Genomic DNA, 20060 nt, shown 5'->3' with positions numbered 1-20060 from the left:
GTCCATCCCATGTCCACATTTCCCTATTATCAAGGGAATTATTGTTATTTTTACAATTGGCTTGTTCAAAACAGAATCCAAACAAGGTCCATACATTGTATTTGATTCATAATCCAAGACTTCTTTAATAACATGGTTCTGCGGTTTCTGGATCATCAGGAGGAAGAGCACCTAGCAACGTTTTAGAAATGCAAATTCATGGGCCCTAACCCAGGGCTAATGAATGAGAAACTACGGGATGAAGCCAGCAATCTGTGTTTTGACAAGCCCTCCCAGTGACTTTTGATTCATGCCAGCGCTCTGAGGACCACTGTTTAATACACAGGTTCCCCCTTGGTTTTTCCTTTGTCATTTATTTGTCAAAGAAACTGTGTCATTTGCCTCAAAGAATTTTCTACAGCCTGGACTTTGCTGATTGCATCCTCATAGTGCTATGCAGCATGCTTTTCCATTTCTTGATTTGTTGTAAACAAGTTTGAATATAGAGGCCTGATCACAATTTTTGGCAAGAATACTTCATTGGTGGCACTACATGAGAAGAGAAGGCACAAGATGACTGTCTTCATGATAAGGATGAATCAGTGGTGCAGATGTGGTAAACTTATTACACCCATTTTAGGTTATTTTCACCCAATGGTTTTTAGCAACCACTGATTTTTTTAAACCTAAACCCATTATTTCATTAGAGGTTCCAAAATGATGGTATCATTCCTTCCCATGTATTATTTGAAGTTCTATAAATAAGAATTTTCCCATATTAAGTATTTGGTTACCCTGAAACATAATTTATACAGGTAAGATAAAGAATAAATGTTTGATTCATTCCCTTTTTGTGTATATTTTCAGGATGATCAGTTGGTCCCAGAGTCCTCCGAAAGGTAGCCAATAAGAGTTAAAAAAAAAAAAAAAAAATTGGCCAGGCGCAGTGGCTCACGCCTGCAATCCCAGCACTTTGGGAGGCCGAGACAGGTGGATCACAAGGTCAGGAGATCACAACCATCCTGGCTAACACGGTGAAACCCCATCTCTACTAAAAATTAAAAAAAAAAAAAAAATTAGCCAGGCGTGGTGGCGGGTGACCGTAGTACCAGCTTAGTTCAGGAGGCTGAGGCAGGAGAATGGCTTGAACCCGGGAGGCAGAGGTTGCAGTGAGCCAAGACTGCACCACTGCACCCCAGCCTGGGCGAAAGAGTGAGACTCCATCTCAAAAAAAAAATCATTCTGATACTCTGCTACCTGGAGCGAAGAGAAAAAAATCATTATGAAATCACAGATTTTAAAATATGTTTATGATGTGTTTTAATCCAGCACAGTTATTCTGATCAATGTTCAAAGTGTGCCATATTTGACCAGGGTAAGCCCTTCAAGCTGGATCTTTTTGCTATGGCTACAATGGGCTTGGTCTACTTCCTTGTTTGCTTTTAGGCACAAAAAGATGTTCCAAGGTCATCTAGTATATTCCCTGCCCCAAATTTTACTCAGCCTTTTTTGAAAAAGCACTGATTTCTTTGAGTGGGAAATGGCAGAGACATTACTCTGCGTACTAGGGGGTACCTATTATCATTTTGTTGCTTTTTTGTAACTGTTTCTAGGTGGTACTCTCCTTCGGAAAATGCATATTTCCAATTCAGATTTAGGATGCATGGTTTTCACTTTGATTTTATAACAACTGTTTTTTCTCATGCTGAAAAACTGGGTTCTAACAACATTAATATGTATTGTCCTCTATACGTATGCAATCATCTAAAAATAACATTATGATCGCTAAAATGATTCAATTTTCAGATTTCTTTGCAATTTTATCTCAAGATATTCCATTAAGTACGTAAAGTAAAATCACTGTGCTTTAAAGTCACCTGAAATTATTCTTCTATAATTAGCCAACCACCTGAAACACAGGTGTACTTATGACATTCCGCCTTTAAATTTCAGAGATTTGCTTTATTTCCCATCCGCTTCCTCCTACCTCCAATAGGTAACAGGTAAACTGTATCAGTATTTCCTTTACTCTACTCTTAAAAATGTAAGCAAACACATACACATCCCTTCTTCTTTGATATATGGTAGCATACTATGGATACTTCCTTCCACTTTGCTTTTGCCTTTGTAACAATATAACCTGAGATAACTCTAAAGCAGCATATAGAGATTTTCCCTCATTTTCCTATTGACATAGCTGGTTAATATTCTATTCAACCAATTTCCTATTAGGTTTTCATTATTAGTAAAGAGTACTGTACAGAATATGCTCATACATAATTTTGTATTTCTGCTACCATATCTTTGGGTAGATTTCTATACGGGAGATTGCTTAGTTGAATGTTAAAAGTATAAATAATTTTGCTAGATATCGCCAAATTTACACCACCGCCCCACCCCAGGAGTTGTACTTTGATGTATCCTCACTAGTAATCTAAGAGAGAGCTTTTTTGCCCCCAAAGACTTGCCAATTTTGGGTTTCTGCCAATCCGAAAGATAAGTAGAGTATCTCAGTATGATTTTATTTTTGCTATGTCTTATTATACAATCTATACACTAAGGATAAGAAGTCTGTGTCTGTGATATGTTACCAATAATTTTCCTCAGTTTGTCATCTTTTTGCTTGTTTTTCATAAGAACTTATTCTTAGCCAGGCGTGGTGGCTCATGCCTGTAATCTCAGCACTTTGGGAGGCCAAGGTAGACGGATCACTAGAGGTCAGAAGTTTGAGACCAGCCTGACCAAAACGGTGAAACCCCATCTCTACTAAAAATATAAAAATTAGCTAGGCGTGGTGGCAGGCACCTGTAATGCCAGCTACTCTGAAGGCTGAGGCAGGATAATCACTTGAACACGGGAGGCAGAGGTTGCAGTGCGCTGAGATCGCACCATCGCACTCCAGCCTAGGCAACAAGTGCAAGACTCTTGTCTAAAAAAAAAAAGCTTATTCTTTAGTCAAATTTATCAATCTTTTTAAAAATTTGAATTACGTTTCCTCACTTTCAAACTACAGAGAAATTCACCCATTTTAACTAAAAAACTATAGTTCTCATTTACTTGGCAACTCAATCTGATCCACTGCAATTTATTCTAGTGTATGGCATGAATGGATCTAATTTTATCTTCTTCCATATGCTAACCATTAGTCCCAACACCACTTGTGTTACAGTGTATCTTTCCCCTCATCTTTATCATAGACTAAATTTTCACATTTTGTTATTTCCAGATTTTTTGTTTATTAATCTAACTATTCTTATACTAGTACGGCAGTACTGCCTTTATGTTTATACTATATAAACATGTAAGTTATATATATGTATATAAACACACACGTTATTTAGTATGTACAATATGTACAACAGTACAACTTTAGTAATATGTTTTAATAGCTGGCAGGGCAAGACATGTTTTTTGAAACTAACTTTTTTATTATGAGTTTAAATTTAATTGAATTGAGGTTTAAAAAACATAGTCTACATAATATTGATTCTAGACAATTTGTGACTCTGTGACTTGACATGTGGTCAATCCTTGTAAACGTTTGTCCTAGGCCAGGGCCAGGTCAGCTGCGCGCCTGGCTTTTCCAATTGAGCCTGTTTTGTGTGTCCTCTTCCTTATTAATACTTTTATTAACAGTTCTTCTCAGGAACCAAATGGCCCCTAAACCTGGCAGGCCTCTAGCACTACCCTCAGTGCTTTATGTGGTTTTATTTTCTGACCTATAGAGATTTTTTAAAAATTCATACCCTAGTTGTGTCTTTTTGGTTATCTTGTTTTAATATTTTGTCTGGAAGAGAGAAGGGATGTCAAAACATGACATACTGCTCCAGCTTGTTCAAAGCCTTATTAATCTCATATGGAAAAAAAATGTATTTATTAACTCATGAAGACTTAGGAAATGGCTTTATAAAAAGTAAATGGCTAAAACTTTCATCCTTATAGGTTATAGTTTAGTATTTTATAGGGCAATGGATAGGAAAAAAGCCAACAATTTTTGGGACCTAAGATTTGCCAGGCACCAACAACCTCATGTAATAAAATTGCTCTTATCTGTTACCAACATAGTTACATAATTGACAGGTATAATAAAAAACACAGGCTTTAGAATCAAATGAACCTGAATTAGAGTTGGGCATACTAATTCATTAATTCACTTAATCCTCGGTTTTCTCATCCGTACCAAGGATTCTGACATCTCCATTTGAGTTATTATGAGGACTGATTATGCTATCACACACCTGGAATAGTGGGTGCTCCATAAACCTTAGTCCCCTCTCTTCTGCAGAACTTCTTTCTAAACCTAAAGACTGACTCCTACAGACTAATTCCATATTTTGATGATTCCTATACCTCTCTCCTTCTCCTCCACAGACAAACACATATACATTCTCTCTCCCCCTCCTCCTAATCATACCATTTACTGTTTCCACATATTCCTATGATTCACAAAAATATGCATGTTTCTCCTTCCTACAAGGTCTAAATAGAAAAAAGGTAGTGGAGATTGAGCCAATGGCCTAAGGGGATCCTTCTCTTTTGGTGAAACATCTTCTTGGTGTTTCAATATAACACTCAACATATTTCCACACAGAAACATTTTATACAGTGTGCTGTGCCAGGTTTGATAGCATGAGTTAAATATGAATTGGGGAACTGATCTGAGATTCATCACATACAATGAACATGTCGTAAATTGAGGCCCAAAGCAAACAACTATTGGGGAAAAATGTTTTTGGTTCCAAGCAATAAAAAAGCAAAACCCCAAAAACCTGCTAGAAAATAGGCCATTAGTAAGCTGAGGAGTGTTGGAATTATAAAACATGATTGATTTCAAAACAGATTCTAGAGCTATACATTGTTAAATACTTCATCTATTAAGAAACATTTGGATAAGCTTTTGAGCTTTCCCCACTATATTTTCATTATGTAACATAACATTAAGTTATTTATGAAATAACATACATTCTTGGTGAAAAAAACTGAATAGCAATAAAATTGCACAAAAATAAAGTGGTAATATCCTTTGCTTCTCACCAGTTTCCCAGAATTAGATACCATAAGCAGTAATCATTAATGACAATAGCCAATGCTGACGGCAAACTGAATTGGTTGGTAAGGTCTTTTTCAAATCTAAGCTTATCTGACTATTCAAAACCACGGAACAGGAAAAATTAGTTAGGATATCAAAAGATGAAGGAAGAACCAGTCCACAGAATTAAACAGAAACTTGCACAATATTATGTAAGAGAAATACTGTGATGACTATTGTGAGTACTTTTGGCTTTCTTTACCTAAATGTTGTTACCTATGGATACAAGCAGCACTACAAGGTTTCCATATAAAGAACTCACTTAAATGACCAATTCAAACAACCTTGTTTATCTACTGAAGCTGGGATTTATTCCTCTCCAGAAGCATCCTGTTCTTTACCTTCTGAGTATCTTAAGCCTTTCAACAAAGCACAGAGCGGTGCACCCACATGGGGTGCAGCAGAGACCTCACAAGCAGGCAAGAAACAAAACCGGCTTTGTTTACTGGGGAAAGGGGGCAGGGCAGCAAGAAAAGAAAAGAATAGCATTACCAACTTCCTCTGGCTATCAACTATTGAAATCCCAATGTTTCCAGTTTTAATAAAATTTCTAAAAGGTAAAAACAAAACAAAAACCCCACAAAATGTCAGAATTTTAAAAATTAGGCTATATTTTAAAATTTAGAGTCTGTGCTTCTTGCACTACGAAATAGTAACTGTTTCAAGTTTTGCTTAACAAATCAGCCCTGACAGCTTTATGGTAGAAAACCAATGACTGAGCAATTACTGAAAAATAAGGGACTACTTTCTCAAAAATAAAAGAAAGGGGTCATCACCATAGGTTTTTTTCCCCAAGTTTCATTCTAAACATGTGAATTTCCAAACTTCAGACAATTTTTACATTTACATGATTTGTAACCTCAAAACTTGGATTATAACAATGTATTACAGATCTGTTAGTCATAAACTTTGGAATAATAAATTTAATTCTAGTAATCTTATTGGGTATACATTTAAAATAAGAAACAATTCTTGAGCTATTAAAACATTACATCAAATCTCCCACAACAAAAGCTTTTGTCTAGTATTTTTTCAAATCTCAGACACTGAATATTTCCGTATTAGCATAGCTATATTAACTTGTTCAAAACATTTAAAAGAAATATTTGGGTTTTCCTCATACTTACGAGTGTACTCAAAACTATAAAACAGTAGACTTGTTAAAAGAAATTAATGTTCTTCTAAAAACACAAACTAATAGGCCATCTATGGGTCTTAAAGCAGTAAAAACAAAACACAAAACACTCACTCCTGGCTCTAAGTGTTCACTGCATGACCTAAGGGGACTGAATCATCTACAGAGAGTCGCTATAAAGTGGCATAATAATTTATCTACTTAAACATAAAATGTAGTTTTTCAGTAAAAATTGCTTATTTAATTCCCACTGAAAAGCTATCTTTTACAAAAAAAAAAAAAAAAAAAAGGAAAAGATGAGAGTCCTAACCTAATGACTGAATACATCTTTTTATGATCAATATACAAAAGGTATTTCCCCAACTAAGCTATATACCTAAATGACATCATGCCTAGAAATAATTTTTTCTCTTTACTGGGATAATTCACCCTTGTTACATGTACTGTCTGGTAGTTCTTACATATTCACAGAATTGTACACCCGTTGCCAATATCTAATTTCAGAACATTTTCATCACTTCAAAAAAAAAAAAAAGTCACAAAAACAAAAACAAACAAAAAAGCCCTGTATCCATTAGCAGTTCACTACCTACTGCCCTTCCTCCCAGTCCCTGGCAACCACTAATCTACTTCTGTCTCTATGAATTTTCCCATTCTGGACATTTCTGAAAATGGAATTAAGCAATATATGGCCTTTTGTGCCTGGCTATTCTCATTTATAATGTTTTCAAGATTTACCCACGTTTTAATATGTATCAAGCACTGCATTCCCTTTAATTGCCAAATAATATTCCATTATATGAATATACCACATTTTGTTAGTCTATTCATCAACTAATGGACATTGGGTTATTTTCACTTTTTGGCTATTTATTATAAAATAATACTGCTGTAAACCCGGGTACAGGTTTTTGCGTAGACATACGTTCCCAATTCTTTAGCCTCTATACTGAGGAATGGAATTGCTTGGTCATATGGGAATGTTATGGTTAATGTTTTGAGGAACTGCCATTCTATTTTCCAAAGTGGTTACATAATTTTTCAATCCCAACAGCAATGTATGAGGATTCCAATTTCTCCATATTCTGGACAACATTTGTTATCTTTTCAAAAAAACTTCAGCCATCCTAATGGGAGTTAAGTGTTATCTCATCGTGGTTTTGGTTTGCATTTCCCTAATGATCAATATGTGGGGACAGTTCACCTGCTCTACCATCCTACTCTAGGTTTTGTCACAGGCTAAGTAACCTCTCCATCCCACACTCTGCACTTCTTTCCCCACTTCTGGTACCAATTTACTGTATTAGTTTGTTCTTGCGCTGTTAATAAAGACATACCCAAGATTGGGTAATTAATAAAGAGGTTTAATAGATTCACAAGTTCAGCATGGCTGGGGAGGTCTCAGAAACGTACAATCATTGCAAAAGGGGAAGCAAACATGTCCTCCTTCACATGATGGCAGGAGAGAAGAATCAGTGCTCAGGGAAGGGGGAAGCCCCTTACAAAACCATAAGATTTCGCGAGCACTCACTCACTATCTGAGAACAGGATGGGGGAAATTGCCCCCATGATTCAATTATCCCCACCTGGTCCCTCCCACAACATGTGGGGATAATGGCAACTACAATTCAAGATGAGATTTGGATGGGGACACAGCCAAACCTTTTCCCCAGCACCAACTCCCAGCCTCCGCAAACTGGATTAAACTTTTCACATCTTTAGCTGTTCAAAAACACTGGTAACAAATATCAATACTTTAGTCAATTCAACTTCCCCCTCCTCCAACCATAAAAATTCATTATAATGTTATTTTTCAAACAATTCAATCATGAATGGAGCTAAAAGAAAACAAAAATAAAACCAGCAGAACATTTTCTCCTCATCACCTCATCAAGCAGTTTAGGGCAGGACACAGGGGTTGCTAAATGAGGTGAGGCAGAAAAGGGAGAACGTGTTCTAATTAGCTTTCAGCTCTCTTTGCCCCCAGAGCACAACTAGACGTTCTTCCCCACCATGAAAATAAAGTTTAAGGTCTAGTTAGGAAAGAAAGTTCAGATAATGAGACTGTAGAGAAGCAGCCAGACATGGTGACTTGCACCTGTAATACCAGCTACTTGGGAGGCTGAGGCAGGAGGACTGCTTCAGGACAGGAGTTCAAGATCAGACTGAGCAACACAGAGATACACCGTCTCTAAAAAACTAAAAATTAAAAAAATAAAGGGCCATTACCTTTTAAAATATACTTGTCACTATGAATTCATGTTAGATTAATGAATAAACAGGTCAATTATAACACTTTATTTCTAATTTCATTTATTACTAGTAAAGCTCTTTCAGAGAGGATAATTTATAATTTAGAAGTGATGCATACCTCAGAGTTTTTACTGAAAAGCACAAAAACTGGTCTGAAATTTGACTGGTGGCTTCCTACGTGCCTTTTTGAAAAACCTCCCTTGACCACCCAGGTGCAAGCAGGTTCCCACCACCCTAGTTCCTTTCATCCCATATTGTTTAGTACCCTTTACCATACTTAATACATTTGTAATTATTTATTTACTTGTTTAGTAGCTTGTTCCTCCCAACCCATGGCTAGCATAGTGCCTGGCATGTAACTGGCACCCAAACTTTTGTTGCATAAATAAATAAATCCTAAAATAGTTTCTCTCCCTAGTTAGGAGGATGGTATTAGTAATGCACAGGAGAATCTCCAAGTTGAAGCAAGTCCAGAATGAGTTCTAAAATGACCTTAGCAACTAGGGTAGCAGAACAAAATGAGTATAAAACAAAACAAAACAGAATCTGAACCACTCTCCTTCTAAATCACACCAATTACTTTCAACAGAAATTTGACCTTTCCAATAATTCTATAATCTCTTTCTTTTTCTTATATCTGAATCTTTGGGTTGGTACAAAAAGTAGCAAGCAACACCAAATGGTTCCTCTTTTCCAGCATATAAGATGTTAGTTGTTAATACAGAGTTAATACAAATATAACTTGAAAAACAGTTTCCTTTTAAAAAACTATGTAAGAGGCTGGGCAAGGTGGCTCACGCCTGTAATCCCAGCACTTCAGGAGGCCGAGGAGGGCGGATCATGAGTTCCGGAGATCGAGACCATCCTGGCTAACACGGTGAAACCATGTGTCTACTAAAATACAAAAAATTAGCCGGGCATGGTGGCAGGCACCTGTAGTCCCAGCTACTCAGGAGGCGGAGGTTGCAGTGAGCTGAGATTGCGCCACTGCGCTCCAGCCTGGGCGACAGAGCGAGATTCCGTCTCAACAACAACAACAAAGAAACAAAAAAAAACACAAAAAACTATGTAAGGTCTTTTTGAGTGTGTTTGATAGGGGCTTTAATAACACGAATAAGGCATTAGTTTAAACTATCATCTAAGTGACGTTGCTGGTCTTAAACTTTCATGTTTAAAAAATCCTGTATGAACAATGTACTCATTATGTAAAGAAAGACAAAAATGTTTCTTCACTGTGTAATTAACTAATTGCATCAATGAAATACTGATCAAGTAGAAATTACCTATTAGTTTATCCTCCTTAACATATGTCTACTCAGCCTTGGTTAGTATAGGAGAGACTGCTTACCATAACTGATAAACTATTTTGGAACTATCTTACTGGATATTTTCCCTAGCTAACCAAAGTATTTATTTTTAGATAAAAAATAAAACATTTTAAAAAGGAACAGCGAAATTTCACAAAACATAGTTGAGACACACTGGACAGAGGAATACACCTAAAGTTGTTTACTTTTTAGAATATATCCTATTGAATTTAACATAAAATTTTAAAAACTGCAGAGCTCAAGTATGGAACTAATTTTGAAATCTATTCTATAATCTTATGTATTAAAATATTCATTTCAGCAAATGCTTGCTTTTGAAGGAAAAAGAAAATGTAGTGAGAGCAATAATTGGTAACAATCTCTATTAGTATGTCTTAAATCAGGTTTTGCTAAGCACACGGCCTGGAACTAGGCTTCAAATCTGCTTACATTAGACTTTCTGTCATGGCAACTTTATGGGAGTTTTAAATTTTGGAAGCAAAGTGTACCAACAGGGCATCATCTTTAAGGCAATAAAGCTGAACTTTGCGAACATGAACATGTTTAAACTCCCATATGCTTCCAAGAGTTTGAGAGTGTGGACAAAGCTTAACTATTCAGCCCAGCACTTCCCACACCCCCCATCAGATTTGTTTGCCTGGACATACTCACCATGTGATAAGGCTTATCTTTAGATTAAAGGCTGGAAGATTTCCCTGTCTCCTCTTCAAAAGTAATTCCACACTGTGACCAGAGGACCAAAGTTAAACTTAAATGGTGCAATAAATAGTTCAAAAGCATCTCTGAAACCTCAATGCACTCAAATCAAAAAGGCTATTGAGAAGTAACCTTAAGCAAGAGTCCAAAGCAGTTACTGAGCATATTGTATTCAGTTAAAGACTGGAAATATTCTTAAGAGCATCCAGTCTAATTCAGTCACATTTTACAGATGAGTCAAATTAAGTCAAGAGAAGTTAGGTATCTTTCTGATCCAGTTGGTTATACTGTGATAGCAGAACTTGGGTCTCTTGATTTCCAGCTGAGAAGGTAACTTTTTCTACATCCCAATTTAATTCAGTTGAATCAAGTACACTGTTGTAACTATCATGTGGAAAAGAGACGCTAGCCTCTACTGCAGATTGAAGAAAGATTTTTGGAGATTGAAAATGACAGGTCAGAGGAATGCCATAACTATTTTTCTCACAGGATAATGTACATATGAAACACTACAGAATATAACACTTAAAGAAGCACTAGCAAAATGAAGGACATCCAGAGAAGTGAGTAAATTGATAAAAGAACAGAGAACTCTGAACACATGAAAAAGCAGAGAAACCACAGTTAGAGAACACTGCTGGTATTAGAGCTGTATTCACACATGTGAAAGGAAGTAAATTTTTGGGTAATCAAGAAATATAAACTTTGTGGTCATTAGAATTTTCCTTAAGTAGAATGGACTACACTATAATGAAGTAAACTAGTAAAGGGAAAGGTCAAAGCTGAGATTGGTGAGGCAAGAACTGGGTAAATAATTCAACTAGATGCCTTTAAAGTCTGTTCCAATCAGAGATCTTAAATTCTCTTGTGTAATTAGAAATTTGGCCAGGCCCTGTGGCTCACGCCTATAACCTCAGCACTTTGGGAGGTAGAGGCAGGCAGACTGCTTGAGCCCCAGGGGTTTGAGACCAGCCTGGGCAACATGGCAAAACCCCATGTCTACTAAAAACACAAAAAAATTAGCAGGGTATGGTGGCACATGCCTGTAGTCCCAGCTACAGGTGGGAGGCTTGTATGAGCCCAGGAATTGAGGCTGCAGTGAACTGAGATTGAGCCATGCTGCACTCTAGCCTGGGCGATGAGAGTGAGACCCCGTCTTCGAAAAAGAAAGAAACAATAAAGAAAGAAAAGAAAAAAAGAAAAACTCATTATCTTTGGGTAATTTATTCAAAATGAGTCACAATACAAGATGCAAGTGCATTAACCACTATTTTTCTCCCTCTGAAATTTTCATGTATCAGCATTAGTAGGTATTTCTGAAAGATTAACTGCATTCAGTCTAAATTTCTTATAAATTCTAGGTATCAAAAGATCAAATTCAAATTTCAGTTTTGTCATTTAACTATATAACCTTGGGTATAATTTCCCTGGATCTCAGAGGAGCTCAGATTTTAGACCATATTCCCTAACTCTCCCAGCATTTAAAAAAAAAAAAAAAAAAGTGTTGGTGGTCCGAGGAATCATAATGGCCGTGTGGTGCTATGGCACTTAGTGGGCCAGGGATGTTGAATGTTCTGCAGTGATCAGAAGAGTAGCATTCTCCCCACTGAAAAAATGATGATTAGAGGAATCATTATGAGGGCCAAATTTTGTGAGTTTTATTGGTTAATAATTTTTTCTTTTGAGATGGAGTCTCGCTCTGTTGCCCAGGCTGGAGTGCAGTGGTGTGATCTTGGCTCACTGCAACCTCTACCTCCCAGGTTCAAGCGATTCTCCTGCCTCAGCCTCCTGAGTAGTTGGGACTATAGGCGCGTGCCACCAGTCCAGCTAATTTTTGTATTTTTAGTAGAGATAGGGTGTCACCATGTTGGTCAGGATGGTCTTGATCTCCTAACCTCATGATTCATTGGCCTCGGTTTTTGAGATGGAGTTTCACTCTGTCTCCCAGGCTAGAATGCAATGCACCATCTTAGCTCACTGCAACCTCTGCCTACCAGGTTCAAGTGATTCTCAGTGCCTCAGCCTCCCAAGCAGCTGGGATTATAGGCGTGTGCCATCACACCTGGCTAATTTTTGCATTTTTAGTAGACGGGGTTTCACCATGTTGGCCAGGCTGGTCTCGAACTCCTTACCTAAAGTGATCTGCCCACCACGGCCTCCCAAAGTGCAATGAGCCACTGCATCCAGCTTGTTACTAATTTTTATTTTTATTCTTAATTTTTTGAGACAGAGTCTCACTCCGTTGCCCAGGCTGGAGTAGAGTGGCATGATATTCACTCACTGCAACCTCTGCCTCCTGGATTCAAGTGATTCTGATGCCTCAGCCTCCTGAGTGACTACAAGCGTGCGCCACCACTCCCAACTATTTTTTTCTATTTTTAGTAGAGATGGGGTTTCACTATGTTGGCCAGGCTGGTCAGGAACTCCTGGCCTCAAGTGATCCACCCACCTTGACCTCCCAAAAGTGCTGGGATTACAGGCATGAGCCACCGCACCTGGCCATCTGTTAATAATTTTTAGTTAGCAATAACTCTTTTTATCTAAAACACACATCTTTTCCTCTGTACGCTAAGTAATTAATATAGTCCATAACCAAATACTGACAGCCCAGGATAACCAGGAAAGACTTGAGTTGATAAGGGGAAAAAAAGCCCCAAACCTCAAAACAAAACAAAACAGAACAAAAAAAACCTTACTTTTAGCATATAGCTATCAAGAGACTTGCTTTGATAAAATTTAAATAATTAGATGCTGACATTCTCTTTGCTCAAGACTCCATTAATGAAGTTACCAATTTGGTTTCTAGAGACTTCAGTGGTTTTCCCCCAACACTAACAGGATGGATTCTTAGTTATTTAGTTGGTTGTTAGGTGCATTTTCATCAAAAGGAAAATATTATTTTTAACAACAAAAATATTTGGCTTAAAAAAGAAAAAATGTTAATGAATGTCTCAAAATTTTTATAGATATTTAATTATTAATGCCAAATATTTAACTCTGATGAAAAAAATGTCTCAACAACCTTCGGCTTTAGTCTTATTTTAATAAATTGCATATAGGTATTTGTATTTTACTTATCCTTTTATTTCTTATTTCAAGACATTATAGTAACACATACACACGTGTATGTAAATGCACAGAAAGCAAGTTTTGGGAAACTGAAACAAAGGAACCAAAATCAACATATGAGGTTTAATACCTCTGACATTTCTACACATAGAATTTCTGTGCACAGAACTGTAGTTAGGAATTAAATATTCTGTTTTTGTCACTCTAGACTGTTCATTACTTGCTTTAAAATTCTAAAGTATAATTTTTTCCCCAAATCTCTGGCTCCGATATTTTGTTTACACCAAATATTTTTATCCCAGTGGTGCCATCAGCACTTATTTTCTAAAACACAGATTGGTAACAATATTTTAATATATCTTTTTATAATATAAACAGCGAAAATAACATTACATAAAAGATCAGTTTATCAACTATTAGTGTTTTAAAGATCTTTTTTTCATTCTGAACAGCAATTATAATTTCATTGTGTTTTCATTAGGCCTTTTACTGGAAAATGTCCATGATTATATTATATAAAATAATAGATCTACAACATACAAGGTGATGTTTAAACCTAAGACTCATGTTTGCCAGTACAAAATCTCCAGGGAAAAAAAATCATCTCCTATATGTTCATATGAAATAATTTAATGGATTGCATAATACTCAAGGAACCATTTTCTTGAACAAAGAGTAAAAACATTCCTAATATGACTCCTTAAAAAAACAAAAAAAGCCCTATTTTTCTTAAAACTCAATAAACATCAGTGCATCCTTATTGCCATTTGATGTCACTTCATGATTTGTTATAAATTACTAATGAATTCTCTAAAATTAAAATATTAAAGAAATAGCTTTTAAATGTTAAAGAAAAAAATCAGATTAAAAAACCCAATCCACAACAAATTACTCTTTGATTCCCTAAAATTACATAACATTAATTTCATGTGAGATGTGAAGGACTGATCCTATAAATATAGTCATGTGTCACTTAATAACCAGGATACGCGTTGTGAAATGGATCATTAGACAATTCTGTCACTGTGCAAACATCTTAGAGAGTACTTACACAAACCTAGATGGTATAGTCTACTACATGCCTAGGCTGTAAGGTATAGCCTATTGCCCCTAAGCTACAAAACTGTACAGCCTGTTAGTGTGCTGAACACTGTAGTCAACGGTAGCACAATGGGTAGTATTTGTGTATCTAAACATAGAAAAGGTACAGTAAAAACACAGTATTAGAATCATATAGGACCACGACTGTGTAGTGGTCTGCCGCTGACTGAAATGTTATTATGCAGCACATGACGTGTAATTACTAAATATGGTTAATCTTAAAGCAAATGGCTGTATTCTAACTATAATTAATCCGAAAGCATCTGATAAATAAACATATAAAAGGGGTTGATGTTTGAAGGAGGTAAAATTAAGCTTCTCTAGAGGCTTAGCTCCCATTCTAAGACACTGAAAGACACACATCTACTTGATTTAAGCCAAAAATTGATAAATATTTTAATATAGATTTGAGAATACAGAAAAGCAAACTCCATAACCATGAAAGCAATATCCTACACCATTTGTTTGTGTTTGTATGGCCCAAAGGGTCAGAAATAGGGGGATAGTTTGTATTTCTTTGGCAGAGATAAAACATAATCCACTATGCAGAACTTCTGATTTCAAGGAAAACTTCAAATCCAGCAGCTAACAGCTTGTCTCTATTTGCTGTCACTCTAGATCAGAGAAACCCACACATTTTTTTCTTTCCTGCCCCCTTCAGTTACACTTGAGCTCTCTGAGTGAAAAGGTCTGGAACAGATTAAAAGTCAGGCCACAAAATAAAAAGCTTTGGCATATTGTCAAGCCTGTCTGGAATACACACACGGTGGGCCCAAAAAGGGAAACTAAATGCAATAAGAGAATTTCATGAAACTTTTTCTGGGCACATCTAATTGTATGCCTGTGTGTACATAATGTGCTGGAGCGTGGTAGTGTTTTTTGAAGTACCTCCTCCTCTTAAAACAAAAGACCAAGCTGTGTGTGTAATCAATAGTCTACTGAAGCTTACAGAAAAGTTGTTTTATTTCACTGTTTTAAAGGAAAAAATTTTTTTCTTTAAAAAGCTTTGTTCTAATTCCTGATCTCTGCAGTTGGTAAAGCGTTCGTCATCATCTTTCATAACCTTATGTCAGGGAAAAAAATTCCGCAACACCATTCTTTAGAATTTCCAAAATGTGGAGAAACTGAATTCATTTCATTAGAGATAATTTAAGGAAACATGGCTGTTATTGTTCCAGTCCATACAATTGGCCGTATTTATTAAATTCTCTATCTTACTTGGTTTCCTGTTTCAACCACAAGGGCTAATTCAAATAGTAAACAGAATCTGAAGTTGCAAATTATTAACATACCTCATTACTTTTTTAACACCCAAACAGGTCTTGAAGCTTAAAAGGATAGTATTTAAGCCAAACCGGTTATCTGTCAAAATGACATAACTGCCCTGATCCTACCATTGACTTAACTTGAATAGGGGGTTCAGTCAGTTTGGGGCAAACTTGAATTTACTTTTTAAAGGTATATATGACAGAAAATAACTGCTCATAATGTTCCTGATGGAGAAGTTATTTTATCCAAACAGCTCCAGATAGAGTTTTTTTCTTTTTTCCCCCCGCAGGGTTGTGTTTTGATGGCATTCACAGAGTTAATTCCTCTTTCCCGTGAGGGCCCCGCAGTTGTTGTTAGGTCAAACCCTGTAAAGCTTCAAAGGTTCCGAGTCCCCTCAGTCTGACCTATTCAGTGATCTGCACATTGTTTTCATTTAGCTGCATCTAGTCCAAGATGAAGCTTCAAAACCACAATTATCTGCTCTTTTTTAGATGCATATTCCACGGCCTTGGAAAAATATCTCAGAAACCCAAATGAAGAACTGAAAACAGTTTAAAAAATACACACACACATACACACACAATTTTTTAAAAAGCACTGAAGAACTGGTTATACCCTTATCAAAATGTACACATTTGGAAGGGGAGGGGTTCCTTTGTGCAAATGTGATTTATTCACGAGATCTGGAGGGGAATATGGCTTTGTTTTCTGAATGAAGAAAAAAAGAACATTTATTTTTCGAGAGAGACAGAAGAGGGGGCAAAATGCTTTCACTGGGCCATTTCTGGGGTGACATTTTCCCCCTTAGGATGGGAAACACTACAACACCCAGGCATAGGATGGTACTCATCACTCTCAGAAGCTAAGCACAAGCAGACATCAGGTCACTGACAAAAGCTGGTACTCCTGGTCTAAGGTATTGCATGACAGCCTGATTATTATTGCAGCTAAAAAAATCATTTTAAATACGTACGATCACTGTGTTTCTCCCAAAATGTGAAAGGAACAAGTGATTCAGGTTAGTCGGCCATTATGACATTCCCCCACCCCAATCTGAGGAGTCCTAAAAATCTGATTCAGATCTAAATTTCTCACGTTTACAATGAGAAGGATAAAAACACTACTGGTAAACGTTGGGTGGGCAGGGTCATTTTTTAATACTATAAAGCAATGCGATTTTATTTAAATGTGCTTTCCCAAGTATATTTACAAAAAAAATTAGCAACCAAAAGCATCTAAAAAGGTTTTGAGATGAACCTTTACCAAAACGAGGGTCAAGCCTTGGGTCTAGCCAAGAGGTGGTCTTGTTCTTATGGTTTATATAGTAAATTTCTCCATCCTGAGTCATGGCTTGTTCCCATCCATCAGGAAGAGGACCTATAATACAGGAAAAAAAAAAAAAAATCATGGTTTTTATTTGGTGCACCTAAAAAAAAGTGGGAGGGGGTACTAATTTAAAAAGAAAACACATCTTAACATAAAACAATTCATTGAAACATATTTAAGGCTGTGTTCAGAGAAGAAAGGTAAACCTATATACCTCCTTCTTCTCCACTCAAAAGAAACCACCAAATAATAAAATGAATATTCCTCAACACAGAGATGAAGAAAAAAAATTTTTCTCCAAAAAATCCTTTTGGAAGTCATGGCCCAAATAATTATTATTACTGTTAACATAAGACACGGAAGAGCTTGCAGCTCAGAAACTACCACCCAATCCAATCGGTTTTGTGACAATACCTTCCTAGGAACACCAAGGTTCATTAATAAGAAATATATGCAAGTATTTTTAGAACATCGAAAATATCATAAACATTCTATTTAATATAAAGCACACTTTAGCTAAGACAGCCAAGCTCTATTTATTTCCATGTTTTATGTGACTGGCTCACACCAAGAAAACTGTAAGACAGAAAGCTACGGTCCAAACAAAGCTTACTTTTAAGCAGACCAGAAATTGCTAATGGGTGGGGGTTGCAATTTGAAGTTTAAGCTTGTTGGAGGATTGGGAGGAGGCAAGATAAGTGCTAAAGTTGTTGGGAGGCAAACTTTAAGGAACATCATTTGAGAGACAGGACTAAAGAATACAGTTAACTCTAAAAGGATTTTCCTATCTTTATAGGAAGAGAGAAGTCAAGACAATTGCTCTTGGGAGGTAACAGCAATGAAAAGAGAGGCCCAGAATAAATAACTGAAGTATTCAAACATAATTCCTCCTGATTTCCTTGTCCCTCCCAACTCCCCCAGTTCCCATTTCCAACAGGAATCAAAAGAGGCAGGGCAGGAGATACAAACTGGGATAGTCAGTACATGGCTAAAATCTTTTCTTCTGTGGACTAACATGAATTGAACACTTATCTTGTGCTAGTCTCATTGTTCTTATATATTATGTACATTAATTCATTTAATTCTTACAGTAAACAAACGACATAAGCAGTAGTACTACTTATTCTAATGAGGAAATTGAGGCACAAAGTGCCAGGTTGATCAGTCTGGCACAAGATCACAAAGCTAGTTAGTACCAGGAATGACACTCCCAGGAATGACACTCAAACTCAGGCAGCGTGATTCCTAACCCACTGACTGCTCTTCACAACTATACTTCTTTTCATTCATCTCCCACAGATGACCAGAGCCTAAGTATGCCTCCTATGCACAAATAGAACAATTCCCTTCTTCCGGTATTGGCGGTCCACACCAGTCTCATGGGTGATGCTGAATAAGTAACTTTGGTTAAACTGACCACTCACACAAGGCCCATGGGACCCAAAGTCCCAATTTTAGGCCAGTTTCGTTCATATTCGGAACAGACCAACTTGCAGCTGCATTTTCAAAGGTCTACTTTGATGGGGTAAAATTCTGTTAGGAAATGCAGACGTGTGAAATTAGTTTTCTCTATGCCTAGGATCCTTAGGAAGGCTCCCCTTCAGTCCTGGATATAGTACACACTACTAACCAAGTCCAGAGGTAGAATCTGTTGTACACATCCCAAGTTTACCAGAGGGTGAATGAGAAGCAAACCTGTTTAACACATGTGTATCAAACCTTTTCTCACCAGCTTTCACTGTCATTTTGGGCTCTATTTCCTCCCCAGAAAGACAGAACTCCAAAACTGAATATTAATGGTTTGCTACTATCTTTAACTGTAAAATGGCTGAATTATAAAATGCTTTCGCAAAACAACTAACTGTATTTAAAATTTTTAGGTACTGAAAATACCATGTGACTATCATTGAATGCCTTTGGGAGCCTCAACTCAACAACCCCAAAAGATCTCATCGTAACTTTCAAGCCTGCTTGAATATATGGATTTCATTTGTGTGGTTTAAAAACACACACACACACACACACACACACACACACACAGCATTATTCCCCACCTTAGCTGTCTGAATGAGAGCCACAAGAGATATCTAGGATACAAACCAACCTTCCCTACCTGCTCCACTCACTTCATTTTGTAAATTCCACTTATATTCTCTCTGATGGGTCTGTCACAGTCCATCTCAGAGAACTCAGCCATCAATACTTACCAGCTCTCTTTTTTGACCACTTCCTCAGTAACTGGCTTGTCATCTCTTCTCACTCCGAGGTCCTCTATCAGTCACCAGGGGTTTCTCTTCTTAAATTATTTTCGAATCATCTTTTAAACATGTCATTCATTCTTACTAAAGAACATTCCCATTGCTCTCCATCAAGAGGAAAATGCCTAAATTCTTTACTAGCTGGACTCATTTCTGAAGTCTTCTTCAGATACCCAGTTTTCCCACCAACTTTCCACAAAATCATGCCATCTCCTTGTATATGCCATTCCCATTACCACAGATACTCTGCATCCCCTACCTCCTAAACTCTTAGTCATCCTGCAAGAAACAGCTGAGATGTCACTTCTTTAATTCAGCCTTTCTGTATTGCCTCAGACAGAAATTAGTTTCCTCTTCCATTCTCCATGAACATTTAACAGGTAGAGTTGTAATTACTTGATTACTATCTGTTCTCCCGGCAATGATCAAGTCATTCATCTTTACAAGCTTGTAGGCTAATACCTGAATAGCTGCTCAATAAATGTTTGATGGAAGAATCAATGTCTTGCCTTTTAAGTAATACTTTGAACTTTCTATAAGCTTAAAATCATGTAGAA

General features: G+C 36.8%; 1 protein-coding gene across 12 annotated transcripts in view; it reads right to left on the bottom strand.

Annotated features, from left to right (window-relative positions):
• Nucleotides 1–20060, bottom strand: part of YAP1 (Yes1 associated transcriptional regulator) — a 125152-nt gene that overhangs the window by 30023 nt on the left and 75069 nt on the right. For 4 of the 12 annotated variants that reach the window (XM_024255114.3, XM_024255118.3, XM_024255116.3 and 1 more), the window contains exon 4: nt 17177–17296. The exons of 4 other annotated variants lie outside the window; for them this stretch is intronic. In XM_024255114.3, coding sequence (XP_024110882.1) covers nt 17177–17296 — 120 coding nt within the window. The remainder of the gene's footprint in view (nt 1–17176; nt 17297–20060) is intronic. 4 more of the 12 variants (XM_024255115.3, XM_024255119.3, XM_024255117.3 and 1 more) reach the window with 1 other exon arrangement.

This window comes from Pongo abelii, chromosome 9, assembly GCF_028885655.2.
Source record: "Pongo abelii isolate AG06213 chromosome 9, NHGRI_mPonAbe1-v2.0_pri, whole genome shotgun sequence".
Taxonomy (NCBI): Eukaryota; Metazoa; Chordata; class Mammalia; order Primates; family Hominidae; genus Pongo; species Pongo abelii.
Note: the sequence above shows the minus strand (reverse complement) of the source record. Positions and strands in the feature narration are given on the sequence as shown.